Below are 26,817 nucleotides of genomic sequence, written 5' to 3'. Positions count from 1 at the left end.
TGAAGGCAGGGTTTTAGAGAGGACAGGAGGGAAGTGATTTCTGAGAAACAGAGAAAAACATAGCTGATTTGAAGATTGAAGTCGTTGAAGATGACCCACCCCCACCCCCGCCCATTCTGAGAATCTAGTTTCCACAGTCGTGGTTAAGGATGAGAGTCAAGTCTCCTAAACACTAGAATTAGAATTTACAGTGCAGAAAGAGGTCATTTGACCCATTGAGTCTGCACCGGCCCTTGGAAAGAACACCCTACCTAAGCCTACACCTCCACCCTATCCCCATAACCCAGTAACCCCACATAACCTTTTTGAAATTAAATTAAATTAAAATCGCTTATTGTCACAAGTAGGTTTCAAATGAAGTTACTGTGAAAAGCCCCTAGTCGCCACATTCCGGCCCCTGTTCCGGGAGGCTGGTACTGGAATTGAACCGTGCTGCTGGCCTTCCTTGGTTTGCTTTAAAAGCAAGCTTTTGGACACTTAAGGGCAATTTAGCATGGCCAATCCACCTACCGTGCACATCTTTGGACTGTGGGAGGAAACGGGAGCACCCGGAGGAAACCCACGGACAGGGCGCAAATTGATGCAGACTCCACACAGACAGTCACCAAGCCAGTAATCGAACCTGGGACCCTGGAGCTGTGAAGCAACTGTGCCAACTACTGTGATGCCCCACTAGGTTATTTGTTCATCTCCATTGAGAAATTATGAATTATAACTTCAAATTGGCAAAAGTATGCATTTGTGGGTCTTATTTTGAATAAAGCTAATTATAAAATAATTTACATGTGAATGGCTATACACACGATTGAAATGTTCGCTGTTGCCGAGGGATTCTGATGAAACATGAACATACGTTTAATAGTCAATGGTAAATTTGCAGAGAGTTATAAGAGCATGCTGTTTTCTACATTTATTCTGGTCTGAGCATCAATTATAGACATTTTAATTTTTATGCAGATTAAAATTACTGATCCGAATGATCAAAGGAAAATTCTGGAAGCAGTTTGTGAGATGCAGCCAGAAGACCTACAGGTTGCCCTGTTACCTTCACTGGACAATTTTGATTGCAGGTAATAAAAATAAACTACTTCAAAATAAAAGATAAAGTAGATACTTTTCTCACAGAACAGTGGCTGTTTTAAAAACAAGTGCCACACTAAGTACCCAAGTGGGTTAGTGGTTTTGCCGCTGGACTGGTAATCCAGGGGCACAGAGTCATGCTCTAAATATGGCAGGGAGAGTCTGAATTAGGTCATGCCCTGGGGACCCCGGTTCAAGTCCCACCACAGACGCTGATGAAATTTTAATTCAATAAAAAAAAAATTTGGAATTGAAAGTCTAAAGGTGACCATGGAAACCATTGTCGATAGTTGTAAAACCCCATCTTATTCACTAATGTCCTTTAGGGAAGGAAATCTGTCGTCCTTAACTGGTCTGACCGACATGTGACTCCAGAGTCACAGCAATGTGGTTCACTCTTAAATGCTCTTGGGGATGGACAATAAATGCTGGCCCGGTTAGCGACGCGCACATCCCATGAATGAATGAAAAAAATTATTATATTTTGTAGCTGTCCTGCACATTGTTATTCATTTTAACATCAATCTCTGTTATCACTGTTGCTTTAAAAGGGTAATTCCACAATCGTGAGTGAGTGTTACGTTGGTGGAGCTACCATCTTTTAGAAAGCACATTGAAATGTCTGCTTATTCACAGGCACTTAAAAGATCCCATTGCATACTGTTACAAAAATGGGATATTTCTCATGAAATGCTGAGATTAACTTCTGTTTTTGTAGAAGAGTTGATTGCCATGGTTTTCTACATAACAGTGCACTTCACAATTCAAAAGTAATTCTATGGCTGTGAAATGCTTTAGAGGCACCCCAAAGAAGCAGTGCCATAACAGTTTCTTTATTCTTTCATGAGAAATGGGATGTTGCTGGGAAGATCAGCATTTGTTGCCCATCATTGATTGCCCTTGAACTGAGGGCAGTTAACAGTCAATTGCATTGCTGTAGGTCTGGAGCAAAATATAGGCCAGACCAGGTAAGGATAGTGGATTTCCTTCCCAAAAAGACTAGTGAACAACCAGTGAGAGTTGCCATGATGACCATCACTGAGACTAACTTTATTCGTTAATGGGAGATATGTGTCCCAAATGTGGGATATCCTGAAATGTGGAAACACTAATTAAATGTGTCTTTTCTCTCCCTCAATGTCCCAATCTTGCACACACCACCCCTCCAAAATGATACGTACTTCTGTCCTCCCCAGATCCAGCCAGGTCCTTGATCTTTGATTTGATTTTGATTTGATTTATTATTGTCACATGTATTAGTATACAGTGAAAAGTATTGTTTCTTGCATGCTGTACAAACAATGTATACCGTACATAAGGAAGGAAAGAGAGACTGCAGAATATAATGTTACAGTTATAGCAAGGTGTAGAGAAAATATCAACTTAATACGAGGTAGGTCCATTCAAAAGTCTGATGGCAGTAGGGAAGAAGCTGTTCTTGAGCTGGTTGGTGCGTGACCTCAAACTTCGGTATCTTTTTCCTGACGGAAGGAGGTGGAAGAGAGTATGTCCGGGGTGCGTGGGGGCCTTAATTATGCCGCTGCCTTTCTGAGGCAGCGGGAATTATAGACAGAGTCAATGGATGGGAGGCTGGTTTGCGTGATGGACTGGGCTACATTCACGACCTTTTGTAGTTTCCTGTGGTCTTGGGTAGAGCAGGCTCCATACCAAGCTGTGATACAACCAGCAAGAATGCTTTCTATGGTGCATCTGTAGAAGTTGGTGAGGGTCGCAGCTGACATGCCAAATTTCCTCAGTCTTCTGAGAAAGTAGTTGTTGGTGGGCTTTCTTAACTATAGTGTCGGCATGAGGGGACCAAGGCAGGCTGTTGGTGATCTGTACACCTAAAAACTTGAAGCTCTCGACCCTTTCTACTTCGTTCGCATTGATGTAGACAGGGGCATGTTCTCCACTACGCTTCCTGAAGTCAATGACAATCTCCTTCGTTTTGTTGACATTGAGGGAGAGATTGTTGTCGTCGCACCAGTTCACCAGATTCTCTATCTCATTCCTATACTCTGTCTCGTCATTGTTTGAAATCCGACCCACTACGGTGGTGTCATCAGTAAATTTGAAAATCGAGTTGGATTGTCTTGAAGAATAATGTTTCCCTTTTTACTGAATGCAGCTAATAATGTGATTGCTTTAAAGTCACTTGAAATCTTAAAAACAAAAATGCCACCATTTTTTTCTCCATCAAATGTCAATTGTGAAGGCTTACAAAGGGAAATTAGCATTGCATTAGTTTAAAATGACTTCCACTAGTTATAAAGTAGAAAGATTTTTAATATTTTTAGTTACTTATTGCTAATGAATGAAAACTCTCAGTCAGGAAAAGATTATAAAAAATTACTTATTGAGACAAAGTTAAGCAACCTGCAGGGGAACATGGATGTTCTAACTCAGCAATGAAAATTTGCTTCAAAGGAACATGAAGCAAAACTAAAACCGTTCTCATTTGCAAGTTTTTCCTCTTAATCGTTTTAAAGTTAAAGTGAATAATTTGGTCTCCCAAAGGTATTGGTATTTGTAGACATTAAAGACTAAAGCTTCCATTCAGATATAAAGATTGTGACTGTCACCATGAGAATTATTTTGCAATAAAAAATCTCTGTCTCCGTTCATGCCATGTCCTCAGAATTCATGGATCTGCTGAGGGTCATTCATCAGTAACAGATTATTGTCAGCATGTGGATGTAGTTTCTGGAATGTTCACATTATTGATGCTCCTCAAGCAAATATTGCAATTAATTATGTGCCAGGGAAGAGCTTGCCGTAAGCAGACAGGCATTGAAACCTTAATTCCTCTGCCTCTCTGCAAATATGCCTAGGTTCACAGAGCGTCCCTGAGATTGTCAGAAAGTTTGGATTTAGGTTATGGATGACGGAGGGAATGAGACCAACTATTATCCTGTCTCCCAAAATAAGCTGTGCTTGAATTAATCCAACATGAGCATCTTAACTACCTCCCCTTTGCCAAAATGGTTTTTGAAATCGTTCAAAACAGTTTTGCTAAAATAATGTTTATAATAATTTGTAATCTAAGTGGTTGACACAAGACCCGAGTTGTTCCGTTTTCACATCTAGAGTGTGCTTGTCGTGTTTGTTTTCCTAAAGTCCCCAAAAGGAGGTATTTCTTGATCAATTTCTTTAATTATCGAACATTTATCACCTATATTCCGCGTTGAAGTTACAAAGAAAATTTTAACAAAATTTATTCTATCCCTTGATAAAAAAAGTATTTTTTTAAATGGATGAGCCCACTGACCTTTTTAATGTTAAGCTAGGTGTCAGAATGAAGCAGTCCAAACAACTTCAGTTGGTATTGGTGTTGAGTTTATGGGGAAAAAAAATTGTTAGACAACCAGAGTTCAGGAATCTAACCTTGCAATCTGTTTCTGGGATGTGTTTACGTACTTTGTTTAGTAAGATCTGGCTTTCCATCTATCATGGGGCTTTCCATGGTACACCTAAGGTAACCATTCAGTGTTTTAACAAAACATTGTGGAAATGTGCATTTGTTGTTGGTGGTGTTGGGGGGGGGGGGGGGGGGGGGGTGAGGGGTAGGGGTGGTGAGGTGGGAGTGGAGTGGGAGTGTTTCAGAAGTCATGAAATTTCAAATGTGTACAGTAACTATTTTTCACATTGTCAGATCAGAAATTGGTCTAAACAGATACCCAGATGTCACCAACCATCACAAAATTAAAGCAGCAAAATTTAGAAAGCATTATAATCTACAAGTTTGTCATTACTTATAACTATTTTTAGAAAGGTGCCCCAATGGTGAAAATGTTTCCGTAAAAAAAGGTAGTAGATTTCTATTGCTTTTTGTGTTTTAATTTGGATGTAAAATAAACAATAGTGTCCTTTATAGGGATAGATGGAAACAAGAATGCAAGTCCTTTTCCCAAATAATAGTGAAACCTTAGCCGATAAGTAACGCATCAATTATGAGTTGCATGAAATCTGTTCTAGGAGTTCTACAAGCAATCAGTTGAACCATCATTTATTGAAACCTACATGACTGAGCTATGAATAAAACATGGTCCACTAACGTCCACTTTCTACAAATGAAATCTGCAAATCTAAAATCGTCAACAATAAATGTTTTGCTTATTTATGCAAACTGACTAATTATAGGTGGTAACTCATTTTGAAGCGATCATTCCCCCCCCCCCCCCCGCCCCAATATCACTTTGCGCTACAACTTGTATTGTGCACTGGTGTAATCTGTTGCCTGACTTTTAATTCTAAATTATTAAAAAATGCAATAAGAAGTGGAATGTTCAAAACTTAATTTTAACTTATCAGAAAACTGTATGGCAGGAATTTCTAAATTGCCCATCACTGTTCTTTCGCTTTTCTTTCTGGTACTGCTCAGTGATGCATCAGGAAATTACATCGTAAATCGCAACACCATAGGTGGTCCATGTAAATTATTATAATTATATTCTCTTTAAATTTTTCCTTGCCCTCGCCCAGTTTTCTTCCTCCTTCCTCACTGGGTTATGGTTTCATTGTTTTTTAAAAAAATTTAAGAGTACCCAATTATTATTTCTCCAATTAAGGGGCAATTTAGTGTGGCCAATCCACCTGACCTGCACATCTTTGGGTTGTGGGGGTGAAACCCACGCAGTCACAGGGAGAATGTGCAAACTCCACACGGACTGTGATCCAGGGCCAGGACTCGTACTCGGGTCCTCAGCGCCACAGTCCCAGTGCTAACCACTACGCCACGTGCCACCCTGGTTTAATTGGTTTTGATAGTTCTCGGAGTTCATTCTCTCTGTATCATTCCATTTTTCCCTGCTGTCCTCTCTATACATCATATGTCAGATTTCCATGCAACAATAGATTAACATATTTGAGGTCAAGTAATTGAAGAAACATTTAAGCAGAGAATATCGTAACCAGTAATAACTTTGATGATTGCTTGACAGTTAACCTAGGATCTGTAATTGATACAGTAACTGAGTTACTGAGTAAGTATCATCTCTTTCTCCGAGACAAAGCAATACAAGAACAACTTATTCCAATCAGACTTCAAAGCCTGATTAACCACTTCTGCTTTCAAGCGAACCTAAAACAGATGGCCCCCAACTCTGAGATGTTACTGTACCTTCCCATTCCTCCTCTTCAAATTCACCTGCTGAAAATGTTGTCTGACTGCTAACTACTGTCAATATCTTAGTTAACTAAGGATTTGACACAAAAGATATTGATGGCTTGGCAAGGATGGTACATTTTCTCGATCCGAAGTAACCCAAGATGTCCTGGTACCTCCGAATGATTTTCCCCAGATTCGCTGTATCAGACATGTGAAAGTCTTCAGGCACTAGGCATTATAACTTCAGAAGCTTAAAATTTCTATCCAAGAGTCCTGTATGGGTGCTTGTGGATAGTCATTCATTCAATAAACATAATTTGCAATGTAATCAGTCTAGAATCAGCCTTGACTTTAAATAGATGGCTGCTGCTGAAACTTATTGGCCAGAAAGTTTTACAACAAAAGTTGGAGTGGTAAAGGAGAATCAAGGCACATTGAATTGAATGCAGATGCAGGCAAAGAAATGTTCCTAAAGGCTTTGTAGCGATCATAAATGGTGTAACTATTAACACCTTTTATACCCAGTTAGTAGCTGACGAGTAGATTTGAAGCATCTGTTTTATAAGGAACTCTTGGGATAGTCATGGAATTCTGTCAAGTGACTCGGCTTATTACACCTCTTGTGAAGTATTTTCGGAAATTTTTTAATGTTAGTGGTACTATATAAATACGGTTTGTTGCTTTGTAATTGTGAGGCCTCAGCTAGATCTAATCTGCAGTAAAAAGTGCTAAGCATTATATTTCTCCTCACCAGCCAAAGTTACTTTTGTTCAGTTCACCCATATACGGACCATGGTGTTTAATTTCTTCCAAGCAAAACTAATGATTTGTTTCATTAATACTAGTTGTGATACACGGTCATCATCATCAAAAGATGTTTTCTCTGAATCGCTCCCTTTTTGCACATCTCCCACCATAATAACCTATGTTCTATCTTTTTTACACTCAACTGCCTCGTCCCCAGTGGAGGGAAGAGCTGTAATGCCACCTTCAACAATGTTTATGTTGTGCAATTTAACACAGTAAAATGTCCCAAGCTGCTTCACCGGAGGGTAATGGGATAAAAATTGATACTGAGTCATAGGAGGCATTAGGAGAAATTAACAAAATCTTGTTTGTGGAGTTGGGTTTTAAGGAGGAGACAGAGGTGGAACGGTTTGGAGAGGGATTTCCATAGCTTAGTGCCGTCAGCCGAAGGCACAGCTGCCTATGGTGAAGTGACAAAGGTCGGGGAAAAGTGCTCCTTACTCCTCTGTAGATAGCGCCATGAGATTATTAACATCCACATGAATAAGACCCTCAGTGTTTCATCAGCACAGCACATCAAGCAGCACAGCACCCTCAGTCTGCACTCACAGTAAGAGTCAGTTAAAATTCCAGGAGTGGGACTGGAGTGAGATTGAGCTAAACTGGCACGCTGCTCGGTGAATGGATAACAAGGTGGGTGGGGAAGGAATAAATCAGGATTAACAGAAGAGGAATCTTTACGTAAGTGATTACTAAAGTATGCAATATTTTACTGTGATTATTTGAGACAAAGACACTTGAAAAGTACCCGAGGGTACATAAAAAGATCAGGAAAGTCGGATTGGTGCAAATACACTGTGCCAAAAGGTCATCACCTGACTGGAAATGAGGGGCTTGTTTAGCTCACTCGGCTAAATCGCTGGCTTTTAAAGCAGACCAAGCAGGCCAGCAGCACGGTTCGATTCCTGTACCAGCCTCCCTGGACAGGCGCCGGTATGTGGCGACTAGGGGCTTTTCACAGTAACTTCATTGAAGCCTACTCGTGACAATAAGCGATTTTCATTTTCATTTCATTTCATGTCTATGATTCTGTAAATCTCGGGGTTGTAGGGTGTGACAGATTTGCGTTTAAATTACTGGCACTAATTGTAATCGCCACTAGGTGGGCACATTTACTTGTAGATAGGGTGATGCACTCTGTGCACAAAATTCACTGTGACAAGAATTTGAGCAATAGATGAATTTGAAAGCAAGGGACAGTGTAAAAGAAAGTAGATTGTTTAGCAGATAGAATAAAAATTAGGTCTCCCAAATTTTTACAATTTTTCTTTTTAAACCCATGTGCAGTAAATATGGCTAAAGGTTTATGAGAATCTGTCCCTGCGTATGAATGTGCAAGCTTCCAAATATGAGTGTCAGTTATTTCCTCTAAACTATGACTGCTAATTTTATAACTCATTCACGAGCCCGAGTTGAACAGGAACATTTGGTATACAAAAAGAAAATGTGAAATAATCTGGCTCAAATAATATTCTAGCTGTTGCAATATCCAATCCCCGCAGTCAGCTATGGTAATTTAAATAAACAATTGTTTATTTACTTGTTCATCCTACAAGGCAAAGATGGCATGTTCACTATCTGTGGTGTTTGATAGTGTTCCGGTGAGTAGGTAGGTGCCGATCTGCGCCTGGTAGGTTCTACTGCAAATAGAACAGGGCAATGCAGACAATTGAGGTTTGCATGATTTGCTGCATTTCCTCTGAATTCCTTGGAATTTCCCCTACTTCTATTTTCCCTCTGCCTCTGATATTCACTTGCTTTTGAAGGCAGCCGCATTGTTTTCTATTTGGTTGCACCAGTTGCACCGAAGTTTGATAATAAAGCTCCTGAGTGAAGCCTTAGTGTCTTTAGAGCGCTTCCTTTGACCACCATGCGAGTCGTGCTCCAGACCCGAGTTCTCCATTAAACATTTGCTTTGGTAAGCATGTGCTAGACGTTTTGGCTACATGACCTGCCCAACTCAATTGTGACCGTCTCAATATGGTGTGGATGCTTAGCATGCCAGCTGGGGTGAGCACCACAGTGTGTGATATTTTGCCATCTGATCTTCAGAAGATTTCAAAGTCAGCTCAAGTGAAAGAGTTGAGCTTCTTGACATGGTGCGGTACACGGTCCAAGTCTCGCATGCGTAGAGCAGACAAGATTATTACCCTATGGACATTCACTTAATAACACCTTAAAGTATGTCTGAAAATTATCTCTTGAATCTTCAAATGCAGGAGTTATCTGGTTTCCATGTTTGAACTAGGTCATATGGGAGATTAATTTGTTACAGATAAGGTGCTGGAATTGTTGCTTATACTTTCATTATTTCACCTAATGAAAATCAGAATCCGCTTATCTGATGGGCAAACAACGTGATCTTGGTTAGACTAAAGAGTACTGAAGCTCATTGCAGTTAAACTATTTAGGATTGATGGATTGCCATTTGCTTTCACAAACACTTTTCCCAAGGACCATTAGGATGATTAGTCTCCAAAACAGTTCCCCAAACAGCAAATATTATATATCTGATTGACACTGCAAAGTCCTTACTGTGAAAGTTGTTTAATGATTTGGTTAAAATATATACTGTTGGACTAGTGATGAATTAGAAAGATATAATTTGCTTTGTCAGTGACAAATTATATTTTCCTTGCATTGCTTGAAGTTCTGCCCTCTATTCACTGTTCCAGATTCCAAATCACAGCACCATTTTCCTCATAAAAGCAGGAGAAACCAGGATTTTAACTTGCAAAAATCTTTTTACAATGTTCTTTTTCAAAATATTTATACTTTCATCCCTTTCCAAAATGTAAAAAGAATGCAATGTTGGTAGGCATTTGGCTTCAGCCCAGCTGTTTAGGTTTATTATTATAGAGATACTAAATCTAACTAATATCTTATGGACAGAAGTATAAAAATAAAACAAAGGAGTAAATTTGTGACGCTCAACATATTGAAAGACTTCTCCATAATGATTTGCAAATGGCATAATCAATTGATCTTCCACAGCTGATCACTTCAATCCCTTGTTAAATTTTATAAAGGTAATGGTTGCGACTGTGCTTAAAATAATAGATGTTGTGAGAACTGTTACAGTTCCATCAGAACCAACTATGTAATATAATAACAGGGAACAGATGGATCAGTGAAGAGAGTCATAAACTTCAAAGATATGCTCAATTTTTCAAGAACTAACTAAAAATTGTGTCTTTGTGGTAATGGCCCATCTCTGTTTTGAAGCTGAGCTCTCAGCAGAACCATTTGTGAGCACAATCTAATGACAATCTAAAGAAGTGTTACGTTAAAGAAAAAGTAACATTGATTGACTTTCCATCCTCCAAAATATAGCCAAATCAGGAGTTTACCATCTTTAAAGTGGCTGATTGTCAGGTTGTCGTGCTCAATTTGATTTTTTTTTTATAAGTGGGTGGTTCAACAATCAGTCTCCGGATCACAATCTCTTGATGGAGTACGCAGTCAGTTTCAGGTCAAGAATCTGATGTGAAACCAATTGTATTTATTGGCAACAGACTGCGTTCCCAAGATCCTGAATACGAACCAGAACGAATGATTTTGAAATATAGAATTCACAATTTGATTCAGTGAAGATAAATTAAGTAGTTTTTATTTAGAACTGAGTGTTATGTGCGCAGTACATATCACCACTTCTTTACAGTAATGAAGGATGAGTACCTAACTTTTCACTATCAGTATAATTACATTGTTAAGAGACACATTAAAATATTCCATTGTAAATCAGATTTTATTGTATTTAAGTGAACTATCTAATGGAGTAACAAAGATCAATTTCTACCCGGCTTATTCTATATTTATGCATTTTCCCCCTTTTGACTTAAACATGGTGCAAAAGAGAATGACCTATTCCTGCTATTTCTTATGTTCTTTGATATGTTATACGTCTTGAATATGATTGTCTTTAATTGGCTGCCAAAATGTGTAGAAATACAAAGAAATATCCACATTTCACATAGAAACCCTCCAGTGCAGAAGGAGGCCTATCGCCCCATCAAGTCTGCACCGAGCCTACAAAAGAGCACTCTAATTAGGCCCGCTACCCTGCCCTATTCCCGTAACCACATTGACCATGGCCAATCCACCTAACCTGCACATTGGGAGGAAATGGGAGTACCGGGGGAAACCCACACAGACACGGGGAGAAAGTGCAAACTCCACGCAGAAGGTCACCCAAGGCCAGAAGCTAACCTGGGTCGCTGTGAAGCAGCAATGCTAACCACTGTGCCACCGTGCCGTACAATTGATTTAGCATTTTTTCAAAATCTATAAGACGTGAAGCTTGCCTGCTTGTCCTTGTTTAGGGTAATATCTATAAACCTTAAACAGTAACTTTTTTTTAAAGTTCAGCCTATTCAAAGGAAAGTTGGTCATTCACTGAACAATGATTTTCAGATTTTCCGCTCTTACATTATAATCCTTCTCCGAGATAAAATATATTGTCAAAATGTAATTAGGTGCTGTACTTTTAATGTCATATTGTTAAACCTACCCAGCAAAAATATTCACAACACGCATGGGAAAAGTTGCTGCTATAACGTGACTATATAACCGGAGTGAAGTCAGAAACATTAGAAAGAGTGAGACTGAGAACGGAGCCATGAGACAAAAGAACAAAACTGAGAGTAGAGCTGAGAGGATAATAGAGCATGGAAAAGAGTGAGACTAAGAGTGGAGCCGGGGAGGTAAAAGAGCGCGAGACTTAGAGTGGAGAGCTAGTTGGAGCTCCTGAGATGATGTCAGGTTTCAAAAGTAATGCAGGGTAAGTGGAAACAGGTGATTGGGCAAGTACAGTTGGGTACGCATTTACTACTTTTATCGTTTATATTTTGTAAGTTCTATATTTGTGGTCTATAGTGTTATGATCCCCTGGGCTGTGCATGGTCAATTCCATACCCACTTGAAATTAAAATAATTCTTAGAAAAACACCCAAAGTCTTTGGCCCTAAGCTGCCCAATAACTACAGTCACCAGGTTTATATATGTAAACACAATTTTATTAATAAAGTAACTAGAATTAAATATACAACAAATACAGCCGGTTAACTGCCATCTAATTCCTACACCCCCACTTAAACTCGCCCATATATACACACACAAGATAAAAACAAACGGAAGCGAGAAGAGGGGTAGAATAATAAATAAAAGGGAGAAAATTCTTTGTTTCAGATGGTTGTTTCACCTTTCTTCAAGGCTTTCAGGTTGTGATTATCTGTTTCCAGTCTGTAATGGTTTTCACTGTAGAGTCATTCAGGTCTCTGCAGTTTCAGAAATACAGCTTTTCTGGAGAAAACACAAGAGAGAGAGCGCAAGTCCTTGTCTCTAGGCATCCAGGAATCAAACTCTGATTTCCTAGTGCCTCTGGAAATCATCCCACTCAGGCAGGACCCAATAACTGCCTGTAACTGGGTAGAATGTGGCCTTTTGGCCAATTCGTTGGCCAGCAGCCGACCAATCAAACCAAGTTCCACCGACCTCACAGGTGCTGAGAGGTTTGTGTTCTGCTGTCCAAAACTACTAGAATGTTCTCTTTTGTAACTTTTGAATTCCTCATTTCACTTGCTCGACTTAGATGTATGTCCATTAAGCATCTATCAATCGGAATGACAATAGCAAAAATAAAGAAAGAGGACAAAAGGGAGTCAACAGGAAGGGCTCTTACAATAGTTTGTAGGTGCTATATTCTGTCGTAATAAGGACCAAATTGGTATTATTTGAGTTTAAGTTTCTTCTAAATGGTTTAATTTAAAGGAGTAGGTCGAGGCAGGAGAGCTCGAAGCTGCAATGTGCTCCTCCTGTTCTATGTGGGAAGCCGGGAACATTTCCAGTCCCGGGGCCAGCATGTGTGCAAGAAGTGGGGAAATTGTGGAGCATCGTAGATAGCAACTATAGAGAGGTGGTCACATCACAGGCTAAGACTCCACAGGTAGTAAGGGAATTGGAGACCATCAGGCAGACCAAGAGGACCAGCCAACACTGCAGAAATCTCCAGTTGGCATTTTCCAACAAAACACTTCTCCCACTTTGGATACTATTGGGGGGAATGGCCTCTTGGGGAAAGCAGCACAGCCGGATTTGTTGCACCACGGTTGCCTCTGCAGCACAGAAGAGGAGTAAAAAGTGTAGGAATGCAATGGAGATTCAATTCAATTGGGAAATACATAGGTGTTTCCGTGGCTGCAAACCTGACACCAGGACGTTATGTGCGTCTCTTGTGCTGGAGTCAAGGATGTCTTCGAACGGCTGCAAGATACTCTGGAGGGGAGGCTGAACAGTCAGTGGTGGTGGTACACATTGGTACAAATGACATAGGTTAAAAAAAGAGATAAAATCCTAAAACCAGAATATAGGGAGTTAGGAAGTATGTTGAAAAGTAGTACCTCAATGGTAATGATCTCAAGATTGCTACCAGTGCCAGTCAGAGTAGAAATAACAGGATATATTGGATGAATATGTGGCTGAAGAGATGGTGCAAGTGGGAGGGTTTCAGATTCCTTGGACATTGGGACCGGTTCTGGGGTAAGTGGGACTGGTACAAACTGTACGGGTTACACCTGGGCAGGACTAGGATTAAGGTTCTGGGGGGGTATTTGCTCGAGTGGTTGGGGGGAGTAAACTGAAATGGCCAGGGCACTGGGTACCTTTGCAAGAGGGGGAAACACGGACAAGAACAAAAGACAGAAAGGGAAATGAGAAAAGCGATAGGCAGAGAAATCAAGGGCTAGAATCAAGCCTGGCCATTGTGAAAATTAATGGGAACGGAACAATGAATGCTAAAAGGACACCTTAAGGCTTTGTGCCTTAATGTGCGGAACCATGCACGATCAAGGGGGTGAATTAATTGTGTAAACAGATGGAAACGGATTTGATGTTGTCAGGATTGCAGCGACATGGCTGCAGGGTAACCAGGGATGGGAGCTGAACAGGGATATTCAATATTTAGGAAAGACAGACAAAAAGAAAGAGGAGTGGGGATGCATTGCTAGTTAAAGAGGAAATTATTGCAATAGTATGGAAGAAAATTAGCTCCAACGATGTGCAATCTGTATGTGTTGAGCTGAGAAACAAGGAGCAAATCTACAGTAGCAGGGGTTGTATAAAGACCCCCAAACTGTAGCGGTGCTTTTGAGAATGGCATTAAACAGAAAATTAGAGAAGCATGCGATAAAGCACCATCTGTAATTATGGTTGATTTCAATCTGCATATAGTAACAATACCGTAGAGAAGAAATTCCTGGAATGTATATGGGATGGCTTTCTGGACCAATATGCTGAGGAACCAAAAAGAGAACAGCCCATCCTCGCCTGGGCATTGTATAGGAGAAATTAATAATTGCCAGTCTTGTTGCGCAAGGCCCATTGGGGATCATAGAATCATAGAATTTACAGTGCAGAATTAGGCCATTCGGCCCATCGAGTCTGCACCAGCCCCTGGAATGAGCACCCCACTTAAGGCCATGTCTCCACCCAGTCCCAGTATCCCACCTAACCTTTTGCATACTGAGGGACAATTTATCTTTGCCAATCCACCTAACCTGCACGTCTTTGGACTGTGGGCGGAATCCCACGCAGACAAAGTGCAAACTCCACACCGACAGTCACCCGAGGCAAGAGGTGAACCAGGGACCCTGGAGCTGTGAGGCAGTAGTGCTAACCGCTGTGAGCTGCCCATCTTTATTAAGGAGGGAATTTAAAAGCTTTAGAAGTCAGACTCCCAGCTATGTCTGATTAGGACAAGCCTGCTTTATGATTGCCACTCTACCAGTTGACCTGTTAAGCTACTATAGTTTACCTAGCATAGCATCTGAATGTTGGTAATTAACAAATACTTGATCTTTTACAATAGAGAGATGCATGAGCAATTGCAGGGATGACCAAAAAGTGATCAAACTGGAGAGTGACGTAGTTGATTCCGAGACTCGGATCCAGAATCTAAATACAGGAAACTACGATGATATGAGGCACAAATTGGCTGTGATAAATTGGGGAGTGTTACTTAAAGGCATGGCAGTGGATAGGCAATGGAAAACATTGAGAAGTACATGGGTGAACTGCAACACTTGTTCATTCCTGTCTGGCGAAAATATAGTGGGGTTACATTCACTACCCTATATAACAGGAAAGTTGGCCAAACCATGGCTTACAAGGGTAATATTAGATCCAAGGTAGATGCATACGAATTGGCCAGAACAAACAGCAGACCTGAGGATTGGAGCAGTTTATAATTCAGCAAAGAAAGACCAAGGGACTGATTAAGAAGAAGAAAATAGAGTATGCGAGTAAGCTTGCAGGGTACATAAAGACTGTCTGTAAAAGGTTCCATAGGTGTAGTGAGAGGGAAGAACTGAAGGAAATCAGTATTAGGAGGGAAATAGGGGGGAAATTGATGGGACTAAAGGCCAATAAATCCCAGGGCCTGATAATTTGCATCCCAGAGTACTTAAGGAAGTCGGCCTAGAAATCGTTGATGCATTGGTGGTCATCTTCCAAGATTCGATAGACTCTCTGGAACAGTTCCCACAGATTGTAGGGTAGCTAATGTACCCCCACTATTTACAAAGGGAAATAGAGAGAGAATGGGAAATTGTCACTAGTGGGGAGATTGCTCGAGTCCATGATAAAAGATTTAATAGCAGGACGCTTGGAAAACAGTGACAGGATTGGCCAGCATCAGCACAAGGGAAATCATGCTTGACAAATGTACTGAAATTCTCTGGGAATGTAACTAGTAGAGTTAATGAGGGGAAGCCAATGGATGTGTTTAATTTTGACTTTCAGAAGGCTTTCAACAGTGCCACATAAGAGATTAGCATGTAAAATTAAAGTGATTGGGGGTAGTGTATTGAGATGGAAACTGGTTGGCAGAGAGGAAACCAAATGACAGGCAGTGACTAAAGGGCCATGGGATAAGATTGAGATAAATAGCTGATTCCTAGGAGGACGAGACTGACGTATGAGGAGAGATTACATTCATTGGCGTTTAGAAGAATGAAGAGATCTCAGAAACCTATAAGTTCTAACAGGACTAGACAGGTTAGATGGAGGAACGATTTTGCCGATGATGGGGGAGTCCAGAATGGGGTAAACCATTTAAAACTGAGATGAGGTGTTTCTTCATCCAGGGCCAGTGGAATTCTCTACCACAGAAATAATTTTTGGCAAAAACATTGTATGTTTTCAAGAAGGAGTTAAATGTAGCTCTTGGGGTTTAAGGGCTCAAAGGATATGGGGGGAAAGGGAGAACAGGTTACTGAGTTGAATGATCACAATGAATGGTGGAGCAGGCTCGAACGGCCAAATGGCCTCGTCCCGCTCCTATTTTCTATGTTTCTATCTCACTCATGGTCATGAATCCTGATCAGACCTAAATGTGATGAAGCATCACTGTATACCTACTGCCCAAATAACCGAATAAGAAATAGGAACAAGAGTAGGCCATAAACCATGCTCGAGCATGCTATGACATTCAAGAAGATCATGGTTGAACTTCGACTGAAACTAACTTTATCACCTGATGCCCACATTCTTTAATTCCCATAGAGTTTAAAAAGCCATTTATCTCAATCTTCTGCTCAACAAACAAGCACCCATGGCCCTTTAGGTAGAGAATTCCAAAGATTCACAATCCTCTGAATGAAGAAATTTCTCCTCGCCGTAACCTGAAATGGTTGACACCTTATCCTGGGGCTCTGAGTTAAAGATTCTGCTGCTGAGGGAAACAGCCTCCTGTCTCTCCTGTCTGCCTTCTCAGAATAGCATAGAATCATGGAATCATTGCAGCATATAAGGAGGATATTAAGCTCATCGAGGTCACGGATATAGGCTGAGAGGCGGGAGATTCAGAACTCAGATGAAACGGTTTCTCACAGAGGCTGGTGAATTTGTGGAATTCACTGTCCCATGGTGCGGTGGAATCAGAGTCATTAAATGGTTTCAAGAAGGAGATGATATATTTCTGATTTTTTAAAAAACAGGTTAAACGGGTATGGGGAAAAGATGGGGAGATGGATTTGAGACCAGGAAGAGATCAGCCATGATCTGATGAATGGCAGAGCAGGCTCAAAGGGCTGAATTGCCTACTACTACTCCTAATGCCTATGTTTTTATGAGCCCGTGTTAGCTCTCTGCAAGAGCAGTTTGACTGGTTCCTATTCCTGTCTTTTCCTGACCCTTGATTCTTTTTTCCTTCAGGTGCTTATCAAATTCACTTACTCCACAATTGAATCTGTCTCCATAACCTTTACAGGCAGTGTGATCCAGATTGCAATCATTCACTGCATTAAAAATATCCTCCTGTTGCCTTTGACGCTTTTGCCAACCATTTTAAATGTTATATGTTTGAGATTACCTCTCATTTTCCTGAACTCCGAAGAAGTCTCAACAATCTCTCCTCGCAGGACACTCTTTTCAACCCAAGAGCCAATCCAGTGAGCCTTTAATGCAACATCTCTTTAGTCTTGGGTATCCTTCCTTAGGTGCGGGTACCATAAGTACACCTATTGCAGGTGTTGCCTTTGTACAATTGCAAAAAAAATTGTGAGAACAATTCCGTTCACTTGTATTCCAACCCTCTGGCAATAAACACCAACGTTTACTTTCCCAATTGTTTGGTGTACTTACATGTTTGTGTTTTGTGTACGAAGAAACCCAAATCCCTCTGAACTCCAACATGTTCTAGTTTCTCACCATTTAAAATGTATTTTCTATTCTTCCTACAAAAGTGAATAATCTCATATTTCCCCACATTATACACCATCTGTCACCTTCTTGCTCAGTCACTTAATCTGCCTAATTTCTCTTTGCAGCTTTTGTGCCCTCATAATTAACTTTCCCATTAAACATTGTATTGTCAACAGACTTGGATACATCACGTTAAGTCCCTTTGTCCAAATCATTGATGTAGATTGTAAATGACTGAGCCCACCACTGATCCTTGCAGTACCCCACAAGCCTGCCTCACTGAAAGTGACGTGTTTATTTCTGTCATTTAATCATCTATGCAAATGCATCACTCCCAACACTATGAGCACTTACCTTGTGTGACCACATTTTGTGACATGTTGTTGTGACACACATATGTTGAACCTCTGCTTATACGAAGAAACATCAAAGGTGACAGTTCAACATTGCGATGTTACTTAAATGCAAATGGCTGGCTCCCTAATATACTTCCAACATCTCCAGAAACTCAACTAAGTGGAATATTGTCCAGTTGCATGTCACCTTCATCCCATGTATATAGTAAACAGAGAGCTTTGAGACTTCACTAGCCCACAGTAGTAGTCTCTACTGAAGAAACTGATACCGAGTCCAGAGATAGCAATCTTTGGAGTGTCAGAAGACCCGGGAGTTCAGGGGGCAAAAGAGGCCGACGTCTTAGCCTTTGCCTCCCTCGTAGCCCGGAGACGGATTTTATTAATGTGGAGGGACTCAAAGCCCCCCAGTGTAGAGACTTGGGTTACCGACATGGCTGGGTTTCTCAGCCTCGAGAAAATAAAGTTTGCCGTAAGAGGGTCTACGCTAGGGTTCTCTCGGAGGTGGCAGCCGTTCGCCGACTTTCTCGGGGAAAATTAAAATGTCAGAAGCAGCAGCAATCCATGGGGAGGGGGTGGGGGGAGTGAGTGCTTCATTGGGATGATGTGGGAAGACTGGGTCGCGAGGGGTAATGTCTATTTAATTGTTATTGTATATTCTCTTTTTGCACTGTGTTAATGTTGACTCTAGTTTGTTTGTTATTATGGTTACTACTCTTTTATTATGAAAAATTCTGCAAAACCTTAATAAAAATACTTTTTTTTTAAAAAAAAGGATGTCCCTGACTATGACTATCCATCTTCATTTCAAGGAGGGTCATCTTCTTTCTCCAATAATGGATCAATGATGTTGGGTGTATTTTCAAGGTGGTGCCAAGATACAACGTTAGATTTCGTGCTATCAGGCCTGCCTCACCAAGGAATACAGCGCAAAACCCCAGGTTGCATAATTAAGGAGGTCAAGGCTAGGAAATTTGACATATTTTCTTGCTGACCTTCGAGAAACACTGCACATTCCTGTCCTAACACGGATGGAAGAATTCCACCCTATGATGGTCCCTTTAAGAACTAGGATTATCAAAAAGATTTCTGGTAAACAGCTTGGTTCCAGTGATTGATCAAGTGACCAAGCTGCCTGGGAGATGAACAATAGAAAAAATTAAGGGTCAAACAGAAGTAAATTGCAGGGGTGAGTAGATCTCTGGGTGCGGTTTTACGTTCAAACAGTTTGGTTTTGGGTTTTAGAACAAACTGGCTGGAGGGAACACTTTTTAAAGGAAAATTTAGTTCAAATTCTGTGTGCTCTGGCTAAAAGTTTTTTTTAGCAAACCTCATCTTAAGGACTATCACAACTGAGAGTTGGACTTCTGGGTTAATCAATCTAAGAGAGACACAGAGAGTTCATAGAGACAAGACTCCAGAGTTCAAAGAACATTAGAATCAGGAGAGTTCTGACCCAAGGTGGCTGCGTTTTAAGATGCCCGTGCTGAACACGTAGTCTACAGTTGGAGAAGATTTGAAGGGAAAATCATGTCAGAATTAAACGGATGTCCAAGTAATCTCAACTCTTACACGAATCTTTGAAACAATACTCAGACGATGGTTAATCTTCTAGTTTTTTTATGACTATCAAACCTGAGTTTTGTGGGGTCTTGGTCAAATGGGTGTACAAAGGAGCATGAGTTAAGAAGTTCAACTTTGAGTACTTTTAATATATTTAACTACTTAAGAGTTAGCTGTTAATATTCCTGTTCTTTGGTTTTGCTGCAGTAAAATGAACAATGAACTTTGTAGCTTAATTCTTTCAGTAAATACCTGGGTATCCAGATTCTAAAATAAATTAACATATTATTCATCTCTGCCTACATTTATTTTCTAGCAGTGAAGAACTTAACAAATTTTTGATCAAGCTGAAGAAGCACTGTGGCCACCTAATGGTAACGGTTCAGAACGTGGCAAACCAATTGGCAACCAACTCGGAACTGGTATGTTTCAGAATAAATATTCCATTCTCCTTTATCTTGGTAAAGTGTGCCTGATTTTGAAAATTTACAAAACTGGCAGCGCTACTTCCTCAATTAGACATACGGTTTTAAACACGATGACTAATCTTAAAATACATAAATGTTTTAATTTTTAGGAAATAGCTCCAACTTTGTGCTCACTAGTTTTACCATAATGAGGAAAAGGCAAATATTCTGCCAATCTATTCAGATTTTCTTCATCCAGTTTTCTCCTCTTTCCCCCCTTCCCCTGTAGATAGCAAGTGACTCTTCACTCGTGCTGATTTATTGTTCAATGCACATCAACAACTCGTGGTTACCAGCCAAAGTGCTGATTTTTCTTTTTGATATTCCACCTGGCAGGCCGTCACAATCCCACCATCAGTACGCAAATGTCCATCAAAGCTTACTGAACAGAATTGCTGGCTTTTTTTTTCCTGTTCTTTCCTCCTCCTAGGAATACGGAGTCCTCAAATTTTCCTTAACTAAAAGTCAACCAAATCAGTGATTCGAGTTCATGCAAGGAGCCCTGCTCGTCTCTTTGACTTAGTTCATCCAAACTTTTGCTTATTGGGCTGTCTATTTCATATTTTCATTTCCAACTTTAGATTCCTTACTGCCACACAGCATCCCCCAAAAGGAAGACAAGCAGCTGGGTGAACTTACATAAAATGGTTTTATTCCTTCCTTCTGGGGGAAGTGCTTCTGGAAGGTTTTCCTCTGGTTGGGCTGAGTACTTGAACATGTACAAAGATGTGCATGTTAGATGGATTGGCCATGCTAAATTACCCTTAGTGTCCAAAGATGTGCAGGTTAGGTGGATTGGCCATGCTAAATTGCCCCTTAGTAAGACCATAAGACATAGGAGCAGAATTATGCCACTCTGCCCATCGAGTCTGCTCCGCCATTCAATCATGGCTGATATTTTCTCACCCCCATTCTCCTGCCTTCTCTCCATAACACTTGTTCCTCTTATTAACCTATCTATCTTTGGCTTAAAGACACTCTGATTTGGCCTCCACAGCCTTCTACGGTGAAGAGTTCTGGCTGAAGAAATACCTCCTCACTGCAGTTTTAAAGACGTGCAGGTTAGGTGGAATTACAGGGTGGTGCAGGGGAGTGGGCCTAGGCAGGGTGATCTTTCGGAGGGTCAGTGCAGACTGAATGTGCTAAAAGACCTCATTCTGCACTGTGGGGTTTCTATGAACTTATAGTCTGGCATCTCCATAATTTGCGAGGGCAGTTAGCATGGTTAGCTAGATGGCTAGAGACTGGATCAGATTAGTGCCAACAGCGTGGTATTTGATCTCCATTCCACCTGAGCTAGTTTCGGTGCCTCCCTCTTTGTCATGGCACTTTGCTGTGACTTGGCGAGAAATCACCCAAGAACCTGCCTTTGTGCAGAGAACTGAAGAAGATGATCAAAATAATTACATAAAAATTAATGGCAGCGCCGAGAAATCTGTGACCAGCTGATCTCCAGAAATCAGTACAAAAAATAACTAGAGAATGTATCGCAAAATAGCTCATCTTGAGTGTTCTTCTGGGGAAAGTCTCCAGTGTACACAAGTGACATCAGATTGATTATATTCAAGCTGAAGAATAACACAAAGATTAGATTTTCTTTATGGTTATGCTGTTCAATTCACATCTAAATCTAACCACCTGTTTTCAGAGAGTGCTGGATTTGGACCCCGACCACAAATCTGCTTTAGTCTGCGATGACTTGCTTAAATGTATTCAGGATTTAAATAAAGAAGTGGAGAGATTGAAGAATCTTCTGCAGAAGGTACAGACGATTGTCCATTTTTAAGTTGGTGGATTTTAGCAATGCTAATAACATACATACTTTTTGGGGGGATTAAGTAAAATTTCCCCGATACCCTTGCGTAAGAACGTAAATCAGATATTATCTGGCTAACACTTGAGTGGTGACAGAGATAGTGAGGGTGGGAGAGGTCAAGGCTGTATGTTAAAACCACATCAGTCATTTGGGAACTAACAACATATTGACAGGCACTTGCCAGAAAGTGTCACTTGAAAGTAATTGACTGTTGGGGTGGGAATAAATTTACAGAGATTCGGCAAGTGTAGTATTAGTGTCAGCAAAGAAGCTGTTGCTGAATGAAGCCATGCGGAAATCTAGTAATTAATATATGAGAAGAACCCAGGAAATTTAGAGATTTGATATATAATGTTATGGCACCGAATGGAGCAATGCCTGATAATAGAGTGTTCCATGAAATGTTTTCTGTGAAATCTATAAAGTGTTTTGCTTGAAAATTCATTTGATTTAACCATAGAAGCATTTTTTTTTTTCTTTAATGGAAAGTTCTGTTTTCCTTACATTACTTGAAATGAAAATGCAAGATAGCAACGCTTGTTGAGTAGTACTTAAAATTCCCTGCACCAGCTGGAAAAAATCAGCCATTACGTCTAATGTTGCCCCTGTTATTTAACATGAACTAACTGGAGGAATTGAGCAGTGCAGGGCAATATGTTGTGAAGGCACTTTTTGTTGCCAGAATCACACTGCAAGATTTAGCTAGAAAATCAAACTTCGTCTGTAATTATCTTGGATCAATCGTTATAAAAGTAGTGAAGTTAAAGAGTCAGATTGAAGATAGTAATGATTAAGTAGCACAGTTGTAGCACTGTTGCATCACAGCGCCAGGGACCCAGGTTCGATTCCCGGCTTGTGTCATTGTCTGTGCAGTGTTTGTTTGGTGAATTGGACATTCTGAATTCTCCCTCTGTGTACCCAAACAGGCGCTGGCGTGTGGTGACCAGGGGCTTTTCGCAGTAAATTCATTGCAGTGGTAATGTGAGCCTACTTGTGACACTAATAAAGATTATTGTAAAATTGTTTTAAATTATCCAGGGTTGAAGCGTACATTGCCCTGTTCTCTCCTCTCACTTCTGAAAACAATGGCTTACGCGTAGGATTCTGAGAAAGTTCAGATATTGTAGACCACTAGCGCACTCGGCTTCCAGATCCACAGCCCAGCACAAGTACTACAAGGAATTCAGAGCTATGGGCAGCCAAATTTACTGACTCAAGTGCATGTATCCACTGGGCAAGAAATAAATATTAATGCTCGAGTTAGATCGAGGCCATGGCATTTAAAATGAGCATTCCCCAAATTTAAGGTTGCTGTTCCATTAGTGGCTGTGGCCATATGGTTTCAACACATCTTACACTTCCATGTTGCAGTTCAAAGTGAAAAGAGGTTTGTGTTCTATTACCACTGCTTTCCAGACTGTAGGAGGAATTCTACTTACAACTGGGCAAGTCTTTTGAAATGATCATTCTAGCTATAATTGTTCAGGCCATATATTCTAAGCTCAATGTCTATCATCTTTGGACACAACGTTTGAAGGCACCCCACATCACTTTCAAGAGATGAACACGAAGGCGGCATGTGGCCCAGTGGTTAGCACTAGGACTGCGGCACTGAGGACCCGGGTTCGAATCCCAGCCCTGGGTCACTGTCCGTGTGGAGTTTGCACATTCTCCCCGTGTCTGCGTGGGTTTCACCCCCACAACCCAAAGATGTGCAGGTTACGTGGATTGGCCACACTAAATTGCCCCTTAATTGGAAAAAAATAATTGGGTACTCTAAATTTTTTTTCTTTTAAAGAGATGAACACGAATTAAGAGTGCAGGGTAACTTTCCTCCTGCTTTGCATCTTCTTGAGCTACTTTACACCGCTGGGGGTGCAGGTTTCCTGTTTCAGAATTAACTTTGATCTAGAAATATATTATGATGACTTTTTCCAAACAAATGTCTTGTACCTTTTATCTAGCTCAGAACCTGCCTATAAGTATATAACAATTAATTACATGTATGAAAGCAGTGCTGAGGTTGCCTAAAAACCTAACTTCTGTTTTAACCATTTAAAAAGTTTAGAAAGAATTAGAGAAGTGCTTCCATTCATAAAGAATTTCTCAAGACCATAGGGTGCCCAAAAGCACTTTAGAGCCAATAAAGTATTGTTGAAGTGTGATTACTGCTGTACTGTGGGAAGCAGCATATGGTAGTACAGGAGTTAGATTATTGGGCACGCAATTTAGGGACTGGACAAACAACCCGGAAGCACGAGTTCAAATCTCAACATGGATTTCAATTCTGGAATTAAGTACTAGGATCAGTGATGGTGATCATGAAAGTACTGGATTGTCCTAAACCCCATCTGGCTCACTGATGTCCATCAGGGAGCAAAATTCGCTATTCTTATCTGGTCTCATCTGCAAGTGATTCCAGCAATGTGGTTTACTCTAAACTTCCCTCTGAAAAGCTACTCGGTAGTATCAAACCATTGTGGAAAAACAATAATAAACCAAAGGCATCCCTGCATGAACCTAGACATTAGATGCAAGCTGGAAATTTCCATATAGTTGAGCCCGTAAAATTCTCTTCATTAACAACTGGGGACTTGTACTAAAATTTAGAGCTATCCCACAGACTATTCAAGCAACGACCAGACATAGTCATATTCTCAGAATCAAAAGTTTCAACCAATGCCCCAGAATTCTTATCATAATCTCTGGTATGACTTGACCCACTGGCAGAACTGAGTCACCAGAGGTGCCGACATAGTGGCTTCCAGACTTGAGGGAGTGAACCTGGGAATCCTCAATGTTGATGTTAGATCCCATGAAATCTCATAGCATCAGGTCAAACATGAGCAAGGAAACCTCCTGATTATCACTTACTACCCTCCCTCAGCTGTTTGAATTGGTACCCTTCCTTGCTGCACACCGATTGAAAGAAGCACTGAGGAAAGAAGGGCACCAAATGTACTCTGGAAGGGGGAACCTTACTGTCAATCACCAAGAGTGGATCAGTAACATTGTGATGATATGATCTACATACTCGTCTGCCATTGGGCCAGAACGTCGGCTTACCATTGGCCCTGGTCGGTCATGTGCCTCTCTACCGATTGGCCGAGAGGCTGAGTTAACCACGCCTCTATTAACGAGGTATAAATGCTCAAACACCTGACGATCGTCCCTTTCCACTGTAGACGATCAGAGCTGTGTTCTAGTTAATTAAAGCCAGACTTTGGTAAATCACTCGCCTCGCGTGCAATCGATGGTACATCAAACATCAAGGCTAAAAGGTTCTGAAGGATGTACCTGCCAGTCTGGGCCAGGTGAGAACATCAAAACAAGGTGGGGAAACCCCCTTCATCCTCACTAATCTGTGTCACAGATGCCTCTTTTCATAGTTGTCCTGGTAGCAATTGTCCCTGTGGAGACAAAGTTTTACCTTCATGCTGCGAACACCCTCCATCGTGTTGTGTTGCAGAAATGGGATAAGTTCAGAACAGGTCTAGCAGCCCAAAACCAGGCATTCATGACGCACAAATTGGCAGCAAAATCATATTCCACCACAATCTGTAACTTCATAGCCCAGCACATCCCTGACTCAACCATTACCATGGAGAGACTATCCCAGGTTCAAGAGGAGTATAGAAAAACAGGCCAACACCAATGTTTTCTCTTATTTCTCTTCGACGTGCGCAGCTTATACACTGTGCAATTCTTTTAAGATTGATATGCAAACATGTAGGCACATATCTTAAAGAGAGCATTCTTTCTACCTGACCAGTTTGTTACTTACTAGACACATTCCAAATTATTGCATGGCCGCAGATCCATACAGTTTTGAGGGAACATTGGCCAAGAGCAGCCTAAATATGAGATTCCAATCTAGTGAATCTACAACACGAGTGCATGCATGCGCAATAATAGTAACAGAATGTTCTTGACATAGCTACACAATCCCACAACCAATTAATTAGATTAAAGTTCTTCAGTCCTGCCACATCCAAACATTAATGGTGATGGGAAATTAACAACTATCATGGGGAGGGCATTCCAGGAACATCCACATCCAGATTGATGGCAGCCCTGTCAGTGAGTGTAAAAGATGAGGCTGAAGTAGTTGAAACCATCTTTGAACTGAAGTAGATGCTCTCAGCCTCCTTCTGAGATCCTCACTCTCATGAAAACCAGTCTTAAGCTGATTTGATGCACTCTGCGTGAGATCAAGAAATGGCTAAATTCACTGGATACAGCAGAGCATATTAGCGCCAATAACATAACAACAGTAGCACTGAAGACTCGTATCCCGAGCTAGTTGTGTTGCTAACAAAACTGTTCCAATAATAATAATCTTTATTATCACAAGTAGGCTCACATTAACACTGCAATGAAGGTACTGTGAAAAGCCCCTAGTCACCACATTCCGGCGCCTGTTCGGGTACACGGAGGGAGAATTCAGAATGCCCAAATTACCTAACAGCACGTCTTTTGGGACTTGTGGGAGGAAGCAGGAGCACCCGGAGGAAACCCACCCAGACATGGGGAGAACGTGCAGACTCCACGCGGACAGTGACCCAAGCCGAGAATCGAACCTAGGACCCTGGTGCTGTGAAACAACGGTGCTAACCACTGTGCTACCATCCCCCGCCCCCAATAAAGCCAATGGAAAAATTGCCCTGATGTTCTGCGCAGAAAAAGGACAATTTCAGTCTGGCCAATTTATATCCCATCGCTCAAATTAATCATCAGCAAAGTGATGTAAATTGTCGTCGGCAGAACTATTAACCAGCTCTTTATCACTAATGCTTGTTTTGAGTTCTGCCGGAACAAATTGACGTCACATCTCGTTACAACCTTGGTCCAAAAATGGACAGAAGAGCTGAATTCCAATGGTGAGAGAGAGAGAGTGGCCATCTTTGACATTGTTAAGGCCTCACA

At 41.0% G+C, this 26,817-nt stretch overlaps 1 protein-coding gene across 2 annotated transcripts in view; it reads left to right on the top strand.

The window, feature by feature from the left end:
- Positions 1-26,817, top strand: part of asz1 (ankyrin repeat, SAM and basic leucine zipper domain containing 1) — a 96,869-nt gene that overhangs the window by 63,996 nt on the left and 6,056 nt on the right. Inside the window, exons 9-11 of one of the 2 annotated variants that reach the window (XM_038780835.1) lie at positions 958-1,070; positions 19,928-20,030; positions 21,724-21,837. In XM_038780835.1, the coding sequence (XP_038636763.1) occupies positions 958-1,070; positions 19,928-20,030; positions 21,724-21,837 (330 nt within the window). Of the gene's footprint in view, positions 1-957; positions 1,071-19,924; positions 20,031-21,723; positions 21,838-26,817 lie in introns of both variants that reach the window. The other variant, XM_038780834.1, reaches the window with a different exon arrangement.

The sequence above is a fragment of the Scyliorhinus canicula genome, chromosome 20 (genome assembly GCF_902713615.1).
Source record: "Scyliorhinus canicula chromosome 20, sScyCan1.1, whole genome shotgun sequence".
Lineage (NCBI taxonomy): Eukaryota > Metazoa > Chordata > Chondrichthyes > Carcharhiniformes > Scyliorhinidae > Scyliorhinus > Scyliorhinus canicula.
The sequence above is the reverse complement of the archived record's forward strand: the minus strand, read 5'-3'. Positions and strand labels throughout refer to the sequence as shown.